At 47.4% G+C, this 15,345-nt stretch overlaps 2 protein-coding genes across 5 annotated transcripts in view; one reads left to right on the forward strand and one right to left on the reverse strand.

The window, feature by feature from the left end:
- The window catches only part of SLC52A2 (solute carrier family 52 member 2), a 37,306-nt gene extending 32,837 nt beyond the window's left edge, over positions 1 to 4,469 (reverse strand). For 3 of the 4 annotated variants that reach the window (XM_069097008.1, XM_069097010.1, XM_069097009.1), the window contains exons 1-3: positions 2,299 to 2,376; positions 1,256 to 1,392; positions 174 to 1,098 (exon numbers count right to left, since the gene is read on the reverse strand). In XM_069097008.1, the coding sequence (XP_068953109.1) occupies positions 174 to 1,098; positions 1,256 to 1,392; positions 2,299 to 2,345 (1,109 nt within the window). In that variant the 5' untranslated portion in view covers positions 2,346 to 2,376. Of the gene's footprint in view, positions 1 to 173; positions 1,099 to 1,255; positions 1,393 to 2,298; positions 2,377 to 2,522 lie in introns of those variants that run through there. The other variant, XM_069097011.1, reaches the window with a different exon arrangement.
- FBXL6 (F-box and leucine rich repeat protein 6) lies at positions 2,381 to 15,345 on the forward strand. The gene is made up of 10 exons (XM_069097007.1): positions 2,381 to 2,490; positions 8,576 to 9,117; positions 9,365 to 9,523; positions 9,887 to 9,950; positions 11,488 to 11,619; positions 11,721 to 11,828; positions 11,990 to 12,103; positions 13,206 to 13,437; positions 14,183 to 14,429; positions 15,078 to 15,345. Exons 2-10 carry the CDS (start codon positions 8,621 to 8,623, stop codon positions 15,214 to 15,216), a joined length of 1,692 nt encoding a protein of 563 aa, XP_068953108.1. The 5' UTR covers positions 2,381 to 2,490; positions 8,576 to 8,620; the 3' UTR covers positions 15,217 to 15,345.

A 15,345-nucleotide genomic window follows, 5' to 3' on the forward strand; every position in this document is an offset into this window, starting at 1 on the left:
TGAGGGAAGAAAGAGTTGCCAATCAGGGGTCTGAGCATTGCCAATTACCACTTCCATTCTCCATCCCCTACCTTCTTCTGTGTCCCCATCTAGATCTTTTCCCATTTGAACCCCCTTCAGCTCCATCCCTGGACTCTCCCCAACTGAGCTCTCTCTCTGGGATCTACTATCACCTGTAGAGGATGGCCATGGCCAGGAAGCAGGCGAGGGGACTAGAGGCACTTCCTAACACCACAGCCAGGTGGTAGGCACGTCGCCCATATGGCAGGCAGGAGTAGCTCTGCACAGAAGGCAGTACCCCATTGGTCAGGGCATTCGTAGCCCCTAGCAGCCCCAGCAGGCAGGCTCCTCTGACTGAACACAGCTTCAGTGGATGCTGGGTTTTTTTCTCTGACTCTGGCTCAGATGTCCCAATCTCCTCTCCTGGCTCCTGAAGTGGTGACACCTCTTCTTCTGGTGTGGCTCCCTGCCCCTGCCCTTCATTCCTGGGGATAATTCTGGTGGGTGCAGATGGCAGCAAGAGCAGCAGTCCCTGGAAGGCTGCTGCTGAGATGGCAAGTAGGCTGGTTATCACCCAGAAGAAGGTGCTGGCTGAAAAGTGTTCCTTAAAGTAGATGGGCACCATGGGGCCTGATGGGGAGATGTCAGGGGAAAGAGAAACATTTGGACTTGAGGACTGCAAAGAGGGGACCCTAGAGCTGGGAGAGGAGGCTGGTTGGCACTCTAGATGGCCCACACCTTGGGCCAGAGCCAGCCCACAGGGTAGCAGGGCACTAAGACCCTGACCCAAGAAAAATGAGCGGAGGAAGGCTGGGGGCAGATGGGACATGAAGGGAAGGAAAGTGACATTGGAGGTGCAACAGCTCAGGGCCAGTGCAAACGCTAATGCTAGGAAGGCTACAGCATGGGGCTGCCCTGCCATGGGTACCACATAAGACCATAGAGGAGCCAGCAGTGCCATGCCCACCACACCCAGAGCCTGCACTGCCCGAATTGGGCCTAGTTCACTCTTTGACAGGCGACCCAACAGTGTCACAGCCAGAGGTCCCAGGTTTCCAAAGGCTACCAGCACTGATAGGTAGGAGGGAAGGTTCCACCCTGCAAAAAAGAGGAGGTAGGGCTGAAGGTCTGCTTTTCCAGCCCTTAATCCTTCACTAAGGTTCCCATATCTGGCCTAAGGCCCAACTTCTATTCTACTCCCCCCCCCTTCCAGTCCTAAACCTTGGCCCCAGGCCCTTTTCACCTACTCACTCACCTTCAGGCAGGTCCTTCACCAGCAATGGCAACTCTACCCAGATCCCATTGACAGCAGTCCAGGAACCCATGGCAAAGAGGGCCACCAGGATGTGTGTGAACACTGTCCGGCCACTGGGGGCTGCCATCCCAGCTGGCCTGAAGGGAAAAGAAATGTCTTAGTGATATATGGAGGCTGAGAGGTAGAAACTATTTCTGGAACCTTGTGAGGTAAATTGATAGGGAAATAAGGAAGGACAAAGACCAGAACACCAGCTGGGGGGAGGAAAAGGAAGAGGAGGAGAAGGAAAGTGCCCAGCTCAGCTGGCCTACGGCCAATGACCTCCCTAGTACTCTGCGGAAGGATGAGGATCTAGGACTCTGATAGCAAGGAAAGTTAAGGGGGAATTGGAGGGAGGCTTGAAGTCTCCGTCGGGGTCGGGGAAAGAGGGCAGAAACCAGACATGGGTCTGCATGGGTGGGGAGCCGGGGACATCTCTGAAGGGGTACCAGGATCCCCATGGGGGCTAAGGGAAGCCAAGCAGAAAAGGAATACGAACTATGGGGGTAAAACGGGATTGGAGGTGAGGGTCTGGTGAAAGGCTAAGGAAGGAACAGGGAGGTTAAGCAGAAAGAAGCACAAATCCAGGATAAGGGCAATTTCCCAGCCCCGCCTCCGCTCTGGGATTAGGCATTTTCCGAGCAGCAGCGGTGCCGGGCACCGCCGGGAGATGCCTCCCACCCCTATCACAGAGGGGGAAATTGAGGAAGGGCACGTGGAAGCCCCTCCCTTGAGGCAGACCCGCGGCTTCCAGCGCCAGGAGCAGGGAGCCGGGACGCCCACCGCGCATCTCCACAGGACCCCGGGGTCACGGGACCCCCGGGCTGGCCGCGTGCAGCAAGTGTCACTCTCCGCGCAAGCGAAGCGGGGGAAGCGGAGCCTGGCGAGCCGGCCGGCCCCACGCAGCTCAAATCCAACCAGAAGGGCAGGGACGGAGTGGAGGTCCCAGGAGGGAACAGGGAGAGGGGGCCCAGGAGCAGATAGGGGAAGGAGAGGGGACTTACTTGCCACGACCCCGGAGCCGGCTCCCTGGGGCCCCGCCCCTTGCCATCTCCCCGCCCCCCGGGACGGGCCGGGCTTGCCACTCCCGCGCCGGAAGTCCCGCCCAACCACCACGTGCCCGGAAGTGGCGACTGACGGCGCGGAAGACCGAAAGTCGAAAAGGAGGCTGAGGGAGAGACCCAGGCCCAAGTCAGGTGAGAGACCCGACGCTCTCCCGCCCATTCACCTTGCCCAGGAACTCCCAGGGGCCCCTGTGGTGCGCTTTAGGAGCCCCCGTACACCGGCCGAACTCCTCCCTTCCACCTAGCGCTTCCTCCCTCGTAGGGCCCCTCCTCCAAGAGCCCCTCCCCATCGCCAGGGACCCCTTCCTTAAGAGAGCCCTTCTTCTTCGATAGGGCCCCCTCCTTCAGCGAGAGAGAGCCTCTTCCCCAACAGAGCCCCTCCCTCTTGCCCGGGCCCCTTCCGCCCTTCCCCCCTCCACTGTCCCTGGGTTTTTGAGGCTTAGCTCCTCCTACCTGTCTGACCTCTCAAACTCATTCATTCCTTCAGCCAGTGCCTAGGCGCGGGGAACACCAGAAAAAACAAAACATGTCCTTGCCCCTAAGGAGCTCAGCTTCAGCCGTGGTGAAACTACTCTGTACACCCATAAGCACATGCAAATACGGGGTGTCCCAAAATTTTTAGTGTGGTTTTTACCTTTAAAACTACTCTAGGACTTTTGGAATACAGTGTATATAGGCAGACACTATCCACTGGGAGAATCCTTTTCGAGATTGTCACTCTGGTGCCAACCCTTATGTGTGGTTGCATTCCAAAGCTTTGTCCTCTCCATGCTTTCTCTAGGTGATTGTAACAACTCCCTTAGGATCATGTATCTTCTCTATGCAAAAGACTACCAACAACTACATATCCAATCCTATTCCTATATCACTGCCTGCAGGAAATTTCCAGCTAGATGTCTGGGAGGCATTATCTCCAAAAGAAAACATTTTCTTTATCTTCAGCTTTTCCTTCTTCCTCACTATCATATGCAGTTGGTTGCCAAATCTTACTCTTTCAGCCTCCACAATATTGCTTACTTCTGTTTTCCCTTCTCTCCACTCAACCTGTTCAGGAGGATGTCATCATCTCTTGGCTGGACTATTAAAATAGCTAATTGGTCACCTTGCTACTAGTAGTATCCTCTCTTTCCAGTCTTTCATCCAAACAAATAAATATAGCTAAAGATTCGGGTCTGACCAAGGCACACCTCTGCTTAAGAAACTTCAGTGGCTCCCTGTTGCCTTTGGATAAAACAGAAACTTCTCTCTTTGGCAGTTAGAACCCTTCACAGTTGGCTCCAACCTAGCTTTCCAATTAATTTCATTTTATCCCCCTTAACACACTCTACATTCCTGCCAACCTGGCCTTGTTGTTCTCAATGTGGGACATTCCATCATTATTACTTCTTTGTACATGTCTGGAATACACTGCTTCCTTACTTTTGACTCTTAGTATCCCTAGCATCCTTCAAGGTTCAACTGAAGCACCACTCCCTACAGGCTGCTATTTCTGATTTTCCTGCTCCTCTTAATCAGTTATTTTGTATTTGCTTTTTATATAATTTATGTTGGTTTATTTGACTATATACTTCCTCTTCCCTTTATCCCCAGTAGCTTGCGAAGGGACTGTTTAGTTTTCACCCTTAATATTCCTGGTACCTATACCTGGTGCCTTTGGGCATTAATAAGTGTTTTATGATTGAATTAGTATCATTTTGGAACTAGTTAGGTGGGCAGACTCAAAGGGTTGCTCAAAAAAAGCAAATTCAGTTTGGGGCTTCATTTAGAGAGGCATAATTTCCAGGAATAGCTCAGTTGACAAGCATTTGTTAAGCGCCTGGGCACATTAGCTCACAATAACCTATTTGCTGTCCCTCATAGCATGACACTCTGTCTTTCACTTCAATGGCTTTGCAATGGCTATCTGCCATCCCTAGATGTACTCCCTTTTCACCTCAGACTTTTTCTTTCAAGACCCAGCTCTAGCACCCCTTTCTACTTGAAATGTTTCCTTATCCCAGCCACCAAATCCTAGAGACAGGTGCTGTGCTTAAGAACTGGAAATACAAAGACAAACAATCCCTGCCTTAATGAGTTTACATTTTTAAACAAAGACAAACAATCCTTGCCTTAATGAGTTTACATTTTTAAGGAGGGAGACATTTGCCTTCATGAAATATACAGAAAGATACAAAATAAATACAAGATATTTCAAGGTACAAGTTTGATCCCAGAAGACTTCATATAAAAGGTGATACTACAGTTGCTCTTGAAGATTCCAAGACATAGTGATGAGGAGGGAATGGATTCCAGCCTTGAGACAGAGCCTGGGCAAAGGCATCAGAGGAAGAGATAGAATGGCACATATGGGAAGCAGCAAGTAAGTCAGGATAGCTGAACTGTGAAATGAATGGAGAAGAACAGTATATGGTTGTGAAGAGCTTCATTTAAAAAAAATAGATTTTCATTGATATTTTTCATCTTTACATCACCTACATTTCCCAGTGTATTCCATTTTCTCTCCTCCTCCCAAAGCCAGCATTTATAACAATTAAAAAAAGGAAGACAATTTACCAAAACTAAACTAACACATCAGGGGCAGCTAGGTGGTGCAGTGAATAAGGTGCTGTCTCTGGAGTCGGGAGGACCTGAGTTCAGTTCCAGTCTCAGACACTTAAAACTAGCCATGTAACCTTGGGCAAGTTACTTAACCCTAATTGCCCTCCAAAAAGCAGCAAAAAAAAAAAAAAGTCAAACATTATTTCTAGTATTCCATGCCCATAATCCCTCTCCTCAGCCATTTATATTATTGCTTTTCTTTGTATCTCCAACACTTAGCACAGTGCCTGGCATGTAGTGTGCACTTAATAAATGCTTGTTGATGAAGAAAGGTTTCATATACTCTAAAATATTTGTAGCAGCAACAATATAGATGCCTACTGACAGAGGAATGGTTAGACAAGATGTAGTACATGAATATATTACTGTGCTGTAAAAAACAGTAAGCATGATGAATATAGAGAAGAACTATACATGAACTGATGAAGCAAAGTGAAGAGGAACTAGGAAAACTATATGCACAGACTTCAACAGTATAAATGGAAATAACAATAAAACAACTAAAACTCAATGCTGTGAAGTTATGGTGGCTAAACTTAGCCCAAAGAGAAAATATGAGAAAGTATTTCCTCTCTTCTTGGTTGAGATGAGGGATAAAAATGGGATACATTGGGAAATGTGTCATATAGCTGACTCATGTTGAACTTGGGAGTCCATAGAAACCCACAGATCTTGTTTATGTGAATGGTTGTTTATCTCTTTACCTATCTATCTCAGATGTATTCGTGTATTTTTTTTTTCAATTCAAGTATCAGAATGCATTTATCACCATTAAACTTCATCTGGTATGATTCAATGCATTAGACCTTTTTTTGGATGTTATTGTTGAATGTATTAATTATCCCTTCAAATTGTGTGTAATTACAGATCTTATAAGCATACTCTCTCATTGCCTCCCAACATTTTGGGGCCTTAGGGAAGTTTCCATTAAAGAGTCAGACAGGCTAACAATACTTAAAGGATAGATCTTAATTATGGCACATTTTAACTCATACAGGGGAAGTTCTAAGGCCTGAAATGAAACACCAAGGGAACATAGGGCAACAGGGAAAGGATACAACAAAGGAGGTCTCCCAACCTCACGTATATGGTTTTTAGATCATGGGAGGAGTTGGGGGAGGGTCACTGTTGATCCTTCAGAGAGGTTGCCCCTGGGCTTGGCACACTCTCCTCTGTGAACTCTTCTCTGTTATTCTTCATTGTGGGGGAGGTGGATAGTATCTGGTCTCCTCCACACCAGGGTAGCTTGACAATGTGGACATGGGTCCTGATAAGGAGGTGGTTCTTGTTTGGGTATTTCTGATTGTTTTCCCATCTCTGATGTCATAAGCAGAGTGAGGTTAGGGACTGAATGATTATAACCCCCCTCCCCCTTCTTGTACAAGCATGAGGTATTGAAGTTTTTAGCAGAAGGTATGGAAATCGCCAGGAAAAGGCAAGATAGTGGAGTATTGGGTAGGAGTAGAGGATGTATTAGAGAAGAAGCATCCTTTTACAAGTGAGCTTTAGGAAACTCAAGAGTCCCACAACCAAAGAGGGATTTTTTGATTATTCCCATACCACTTATACCTTATACACTAAAAAAAAATTTGAACAGCAGAGTCAAAGATGGGATCCCTCCAGAAGAGATCTCTCTTCATTTTGACATCAATACATGAATATTCTTTGAGTTCTAGCATTTAACTAGTTCAGAATCCACTCAGTTGTACTCTCATTTGTCCCACATCTCTCTATCTTGTTTACAAGGAGAGTAAGAGACTTCTTTTCTCAAATGTTTTTTCTAAGATCTATTTATTTTCTGTCTATGGCATTCCCCGATTTTCCATCCCAATATGTTTATAATCCTTTCTTTGGTACAGATCAGACTCTTACCATGCCTTCTGCATCCTGAGTGAGTCACATCCTTGGGCTTTGAAAAATCCTTTGTTGATCTGTTTCAATGATGTCAAACTCAAACAGAAACGCATATTGACTTAGAAAACCACAAATTAATATCATCTCTGTTGTATAGTTTTTATTTTTCTGAGCATTTCCCAATTACATCTTTTTTTTTTTTTTAAAGCAAATGGGGTTAAGTAACTTGCTCAAGGTTACACGGCCAGCTATTTCTGGGTGTGGTGCCAAGTATCTGAGCCTGGATTTCATCCCCAGGTCTTCCCAATGCTGGTGCTCTCACTCGCTGAGCCACCTGGCCGCCCCTAAGCAATTGGGGTTAATTAACTTGCTCAAGGTTACATGGCCAGGTGTTTCTGGGTGGGTAATAAGTGTCTGAGCCTGGATTCGATCCACATGTCATCCCGACACTGGAGCCAGTGCTCTTACTTGCTGTGCTACCTGGCCGCCCCGCCCCCCCCCATTACATCTTAATCTTGTTCAGGTAGGCCAGGAATTTGACCCCTCTGGTCTACCTACCAGGTCTTATAGATATTAATTTTATTAAATTTTATTAAAATATTAATATTCTGTCAATACTAGGGTAACATTTAGGTTATTCATGATTGTCAGTCTTTCATGTTACACATTCCAGTTGTTATTTTTATGAGACTTGTATACAAGTTGTCTTTGGTAATATGGTATCACTGATGATCCATAAGCATTTATTAGGTGTGCTCTGGGCCAAGTACTGTGCTAGGCACTGATGAGACAAAGACACGAATGCAGGGATACAACGTACACGTAGATAAGTGCATGCAAAATAAACACAGGATAACTTAGTGAGAGGGTACTAGCAGCTACTGGAATCAGGAAAGTCTTCATGGGAAAGGACTCCAGCTGAGTCTCAAAGGAAGTAAGAAATTCTAGCGGCAAATGGAAAGAGGAACGGCACTCCAGCCATTGGAGATGGGTAGAGTGTCATGTTTAAGCAGCAGCCAGGAGGATTTTTGGGCTGGATTCTAGTGTGTCGAAAAGGGAATAGTGAATAATGAGTCTGGAGAGGTAGGTGAGGGAGTGGTTGTCGAGGGCTTTAGGAGCTAACCAAAGGAATTTTATGTTTTATCTTACAAGCAATAGGAAGCAGCTGAGTATGAGAATCATGTTGTCAGCTTTAGAAAAATCACTTTGGGGGTGGCTAGGTGGCTCAGTGAATAGAGCACTGGCCCTGGAGTCAGGAGGACCTGAGTTCAAATCTGGCCTCAGACACTTAACACAAAAACTAGCCATGTGACCTTAGGTAAGTCACTTAACCCCAACTGCTCTCAAAAGCAAAAAAAAAAAAAGAGAAAAATCACTTTGGCAGTTGAATGGAAGATGGTTTGGAGTGAGAAGAGACTTGAAACTACTTATTAGTAGGCTATTGCAGTAGTCCCTGTGAGAAGTAATTAGGGCCTGAACTAAGGTGGGGTGGTGGTTATATAGAGAGGTGTCGGATGTAAGAGATGTTATGGAGGCAGAAATGACGGGATTCAGTTACTGATTGTATTTGAGGGTTACAGGAAAATGAGGAGTCATTTGGTATGTACCTTTCACCAGTCTAGTGACACTGACCCCAGCCTCCTCACCAAAGTGGGTTTAGTCTGGTGTCATAGTGGGGATTTCATGTGAGCTCTTTATTCTCACTCTCAGAGTTCATAAACAAATGCCCTTTTCTTAACACTGACCCTTTTGGTTGCTCTTTTAGGATCCCCTAGGGACACCATTATGATTTGCCCCCTTTCTTCAGAACATGGAGGAGGTCCCTGACAACTCTGGCAGTAGGATGGCTTTACCTCCTCGAGAGGACTCCAGCTCATCACAGCAGTCCCATTTGATGCCCAGCAAGAGGTCAAGGCCCTCAGTTCCAGCTGGGCTCCCTCAGAAGAAAAAGAAGAGAAAAGGTCCACGGAGACGGCCATCTGCATGGGTTGGTTACCACATTCATGAAGCTGAGGACATGCTGCTGATTGTACCCAATCTGGAAAAACCGGCACCACGGGCCCACAGGAAAAAGACTTGCCATAGCAGGAAGTTAGGTCAACCAAAGGTCCACCAGTCAAAGCGTCACCGGCCATGTCGAGTGGAGACCCCAAACAGTGCAGATCTTAGCCTAGTGCAGGGGAGGCAATCTCCTCAGGACAGCACTACTTCAGGGCCAGGCTGGGGAGACCACATTCCTCTGGAGATCTTGGTTCGAATATTCCAAGTCTTAGTGGCATCTGATGGGGCAGTGCCCTTCCTTTGCAGGTATCCAGTCCTTCCCTGAAAGTCTGGGTTAGAAAGATTGTTAAGGGGGGGACAACAAGAAGGTATTCCAAGTAGAGAGAGGAGCATGTAGTGCTGTGGACTATGTGGGGCTGGAGAGGCAAGAAAGGAAGGAGGCCAGCTTAGGTTGTTGTATGTATTTTAGTGTTCCAAGTGGGAGGTGTTAAGGATGAGGGCCTAGAGAGCTTAATAGAGAGACAGGAATAGCAGAACCCCTTGTACCTTTCAGGGCTGCCCGGGTGTGCCGTCTGTGGTATGATGCTGCCTCCCACTCTGTGTTGTGGCAGAAGGTGTCTCTGGCTCCACCTTGGCCTCCTCGTTCAAAGGGTCCTCCATCAAAGGTAGAGAAGAGGATTCTCAGTTCTCTAGAATGGTTGGTACCTAACAGGTGAGGATAATGTTCCCATTTCACACAGTGTGAATTTTCTCCCTGTGTCCTTTGGTCTGACTGCCTCCTCTCAAATTAACTTGCCCCCAGCTTAAGACTGCCCTTCACAGGGTTGAAGTCCCTCCTGCTGAAGGGAGTGGTGAAGGAAAGGATTACTCCTGGCACCTATCACCACTCTCTTTTCAGGAAGGATTGCTCTCTGTCTTCTTGCTTTACTTGAACTCGGGGAGGTAGAAGGGATGGAGGGGTGATTTGTCTAGGGGACTCCAGAAGGATGGTGGCCCATGCATTTTTATGAGGAAGGAATAACTGAATATGAGATTTTGGAAAGAGATTAGATACATACCCATTTCTTTGTGGCAGGTTTTCATTACTCCAGGAGCTTTCTCTATCCCACTGGAAAAACTATGTACCTCTGATGTTGAAGGTGAGGAGACTGGGATGGGGGACTGGGAGGGATATGCTGCCCCTTGGCCTCTAACTCTGATGTATTCCTCCCTGAACTGAAAGACAGCCTATTCTTCTTGCATCAATTTGCTTTGTAAGTGCTAACATTTCCCATCAGCATGTACCTTCCTCACCTAGGCCAGGAGTACTTAGTGGGCAGGAGCTCTCCCTACTGTTTACTTGCCCTCCCTCTGGGCAGCATCAAACAGGTCTTAGCATTACCCTTTAAATTCTAGTCTCTGCTGGCAGGGAAAGGAAGATTCATACCCCTGAGCAGAACTCCTCCCTCCCCCGAGGGAGCTAGGTGGTACAGTGGATAGCTCTGGGCCTGGTGTCAGGAAGACCTAAGTTCAAATCCAGCCTCAGACACTTACTAGCTCTGTGACCCTGGACAAGTCACTTACTTAACCTTTGTTTGCCTCAGTTAACTGTTAAATGGGCTTAATAATAGCACCCACCTCCCATGGTTGTTGTGAGGATAAAATGATATATTATTTGTAAAAAGCACATAGTACAATGCTTGGCACTTAGTAAGTTCTAAATAAATGCTCGTTCCCTTTCCCTTCCCCCTTTCATTCTCCCAACTTTTATGCCTCATATTATCTTCCCCTTCCTTCCCCTCCCCCCCAACCCATTACTTATTTTCGACTCTGTCCCGGAGTTAGGAATGGGGGAAATAGGAACCTGAGGAAAAGAAAAATGAACCCCAGCCTTGGTTGAATACCTGTGGGTATGGATATCACAGCTATTGTCATAGATCAGCCATATCACTCCCCTGCTTCAGTGGCTCCCAGTTACTTCTAGGATCACATATAGACTCCTCTGTTTGGTAGTTAAAGCTCTTTACAGTCTGGCTTCAGGTTATCTTTTCTGACTGATCAAATAGCACTCCCCATCACTCTCTGCTTTGTGTTGTAGCCAAACTGGACTGTTTGCTGTTTACCCACATGGGACATTACATCTCCCACCTGCATGCCTTTACCCAGGAGCACCCTGCTTGGAATGTTCTCCTTCCTCACCTCCACTTTGTAGAGCTCTTGCCTTTCTACAAAGCACAGCTCCAGAACTCTCCCTCCCCTTCCCTTTCAAGGAAGCCTTTTTCAGTTCTTCCAGATGTTTATACTCTTACTTCCACAAAACATGCAAACAAAAACAACAAACTGTGTTGGGTATATGCCTTGTATGTTGTGGAGGCAGCATGCTAAGCTTTAAAGGAAGACAAAGATGAGGAGGGAACATATTCCAGACATGGTGTGGCCTATGCAAATGCTCAAAAATAGAAGATTCCAATTTGGCTGAATTGTAAAGTATATGGAAGGAAAAAACATGAAATATGGGTGGGAAGGTAGTTGGATGTCTGGGCAGAAGGGCAGAAAGGATAGGATTGGATCAGGTCTGGCTTCTCTCCCTGATAGGGCCAGAGGAATCAAGAGGGATACTAGAGCTGTGCCATAATGGGAAGGCATCTGTGATTAGGGGAGGCTCGGATAACGTCAAGATGTCTTCTGTCCTGATAGGCTGTCAGTGAGTCTTGTCCCCATCTCACATCTCTGAAGCTTTCCCACTGTCAGTCTGTGACAGCAGAGTCCTTGGTTGCTCTGCCCAGGACCTGCCCCAAGCTGGATAGCCTCAACCTGCAGAACTCCCAGGTTAGTGCTCTCTCCCACCTATCCCTCCCGACTATTCCTGTTTACCCTCACTCCCCCTTAAAAAGCTGCATAGCAGCGATCTGCTTAGTGTTTGTCTTCAGGTGGAGTCAGCAGCAGTGGTTGGCTTTCTGGAGGCAGCAGGCAAACAACTCCGGCAGCTGTGGCTAACTTATAGCAGCCAAATGACCTGCATCATCTCCTCACTGTCGGTGAGCCTTACTTAATGGGGTTGGGAGAAAGGATGGATCAGGGAATGATAGGGGGCAGGGAAAATAGAGAGAAGGCTGTGTTTAGGGAAATGGGATTAATGTGCCCTTCCCTGAACTGAGGTCTACCCTCTAATCCTCATCACTCCTGGTCTCCCTGGTAGAATGGATGCTGCCCCCAACTCCAGCTCCTTGAGGTGGACACAGGGATAAAACCCAATAGTCAACATTTTCAGCTACACATTGAAGCTCTGCAGGCTGGCTGTCCCCAGCTCCAGGTACTCCTTGTCCTCAGGTACTCCCATCCCCAATCATAGGTACCTCCTCATCCCCAGCTGTAAGTATCCCCTGTCTCACCTATAGCTGTTATTGTTCTCCAGCCCCAAGTATCCCTCATTTTCAGTTACTTTTATCCTTGGCTGCTGGTACCAGGCCCCTAGTCCCCAGTGTCACTCTGTTTTCAGCTACAGTATACCCTTGCTATGGCAAATCATTCTCCACCCCCCCCAACCCCATCTCCCTTCAATTCCTGGCTATTGCTATCCCCATCTGTAGCAGCAAGCACCCTAGCATACCCAGGATGGCTGCTAGCGCAGGTTCTTTGATCTGCTTTTCTAAAGGAAAGCAACTCAAAAAGGGTTACCAATCTTACTTTAATCAATCAAACATATATCATTTACCTAGTTCAGAGGAAAAAGTCAGTACCCTGAACTTCAGAGAATACAAACAGAAGTTACAAGCAAACAAAATTACACAGAGAAAATAACACAATGAAGCAGACAGGGCTTCTAGCTGTCTGACCATTACATCCATACCTAGTTAGTTAGTAGAGAGGGATCTAGGTTTTCAAAGCCACGGGGCTCAACGGCTGCCCAGAGTCTCATCTGGCCAAATCACACAACTCTTCTAAAGTGAGCCCCAAAGCAAAACCTTGCCTCAGGTATATATAGCCTTCTCCAGGGTTAGAGAACATCACAACCCTCAAGACCCACTTGACTACAAAGTAACAAAAGTTGTACCTTCCTGAAAAACAAGCCTCCTACCACAGGCTCCAGGTGAGCACATGCAGTCTATTAGGGGGCAGAGTATGTTTTCAAATCAGGAAAGGTCCTCAAGTTCAATTTAGGCTTATTAAGGGGCAGGGAAGATCTTCAAATTTCTGTCACCATTACACCATCTCTATGTCTGCTATATCCACCTTTGTTCCTACAAAGTGCAGATCCCCTACACAGCCTTGATTACAAAAAAAAACTGCTTCCTGGTATGTATCTGTTTCTTCCCTTGTCCTCTGATCTCTCAGCCTAAAGATCTGGCTCTGAGCTCCTACCACTTGGACTGTCTGCTGAGCTCTGAGCCTGAGTCCCCTTCCTCCACTCACAGGTCCTGCGGTTACTGAATCTGGTTTGGTCTCCCAAGATGGGAGGGCGTGGGCTATCCCTGGGGCCTGGTTTCCCAGATCTGGAGGAGCTCTGCCTGGCCACATCCACCATCACGTATGTAAGTGACGAGGTCCTACATCGCCTGCTGCATGCATCTCCTCGCCTGCGGGTGCTGGACCTTCGAGGCTGTGCCCGCCTCACACCTGCAGGCCTGGCCAGCTTGCCTTGCCCTGGTGAGCACTGGGCCGGGCCTGGCCTGCCTGCGCCTGCCTAGCCTGGGGTACATGGGGGACTAAGGGGGAAGTGATGCACATAGGTGAGCACATGCAGAATGTTGTAGTATAGAGATAAAGGAGTGCTGGGCTTGGATTGAGGAAGTTCCAAGTTGAAATCTGCCTCTGACATTAGCCATGTGATCGTGGGCAAGTCACTTCTCATCAGATTTTAGTCTCTAACTGTGAAATGATGAGAATAATAGCTGTGGTACCACCCTCTCAGGTTTGTGGTATGGCTTGAGTCAGATAATAAATGTAAAGTGATTTGTAAACTTTAAAGTGCTCTATAAGTGTTAGTTATTATTTATAGCAATGTTAATAATAATTTTTAAGGAAAATACAACACGAGCACAAGTAACTCTAATATGCAGTATTGCTGGAAGGTGCATCAGAAAAGTATAGTACTGTGTAAGATCGGGGGGAAGATAGTTTCCAATGGTGGAGGAGGGAAAGCTTCCTAGAAAAGGTGGGAGCCTCCTGGTACAAGGGATGAGGAAGGCCACGCCAGTGATCCTGGACTGGGCGGGAAAGGTGGAAGGGGGAGGGTATAGATCAGGAGTCTAATCAGAGGATTCAAGTCAAGGTGTCCAGGTTGTAACCCTGCAGAGGGTATATATTGGGAGTCTAACCAGAGGGTTGAAGTCAGGGTGTCCAGGCTGTACCCTGCAGACCTGATCACCCTTCCCCCTCTCCCTCTACCCAGACCTAGAACAGCTACACCTGGGCCTGTATGGTTCTGTAATTTGGGTGGCCCTGCCCAAGGAGGGAAGCCCTTTGCTCACGTGGAAGTGGCATCGAACGCTCCAAGAGCTAGACCTGAATGGCCAGTGCTACCACGAAGAGGATCTGAAGCAGGCACTGATAGCTTTCTCAGGCACAGAGAGTGGGCACAGTCCCATCCTTCGCTCTCTCAGCCTCAAGGGCACCCAAGTTACTGTGGCAACTGTCAGGTCAGGACCTAAGCCTTAAGACCCTACTCCTCATGTCATACTCCCTGCCCTGCTCACCCTTGCCCCAAAGCTTCCTTCCCTTTCTTAGAGTCTATCAACTTATGATTCCCCTTTACCCTCCTCCTTTCCTACCCTCCTTTCCCCCTTTCCATTTCTTCTCTCCTTTTTCCCACTTCTTCCCTACTCTTCCTGCAAAAATGCTTCTTGCCTATTTGCTCCAGATATGCCTTTCCTCTGTCTTCCCTGCCTCTGAAATCTTTCTTCCCTTTCTCCAAACCTACTTCTTTCTTCCTCAGAACTTGCTTTCCTTCCTTCTCCCAGTCGTCTTTTACTCTTCTCCCCAAAACCTCCTGCCTTCCTTTTCCCCCAAAGCCTTTGTTTCCTCCCCTCACAAACCCTTTTTTCCCTCTAGATCTTTCTTCCTCACTTGACATGGGAGACTCAGGGAGCACCTCCTTTCCTTGATCTCTTAACCTTAGCTCAGTAACCTTGAAGTAGTTTCCACTTAACATGTAACTATGTAAGCTGTGGACCTTAGGCACTTTACCGCTATATCCTGCCATACCTCTCAGACCGAGGGCTGATAGGTTATGAGACAAAGAGCCAGTTCTGATGTTCACTGACTGGCCCCTTTCTGTCCTTCCACAGCTCTGTGATCAGCAGCTGCCCAGCTCTCAGCTACCTCAACCTATCCTCATGCCGACACCTTCCTCGGGGCCTGAAGAAGGCATACCGAGGACAGGCAGAGATCCAGTGGTGCTTGGACCAGCTCCTTACGGCCTCCTAGGACCCAACTGTCTTACCCACTCTCCCGGCATCCCTTCCTAGACGCTCTTCCTGTCTCTTCCCCTTCTCCCATTTTAAAAATCATTAAAGATTTTGTAAAATTAAAATCCTTTTCTAAAAATAACAAGAA

The sequence above is a fragment of the Petaurus breviceps genome, unplaced genomic scaffold (genome assembly GCF_028583685.1).
Source record: "Petaurus breviceps papuanus isolate PSGF00001 unplaced genomic scaffold, PetGlider_PUasm1.0 350, whole genome shotgun sequence".
Classification (NCBI taxonomy): Eukaryota; Metazoa; Chordata; class Mammalia; order Diprotodontia; family Petauridae; genus Petaurus; species Petaurus breviceps.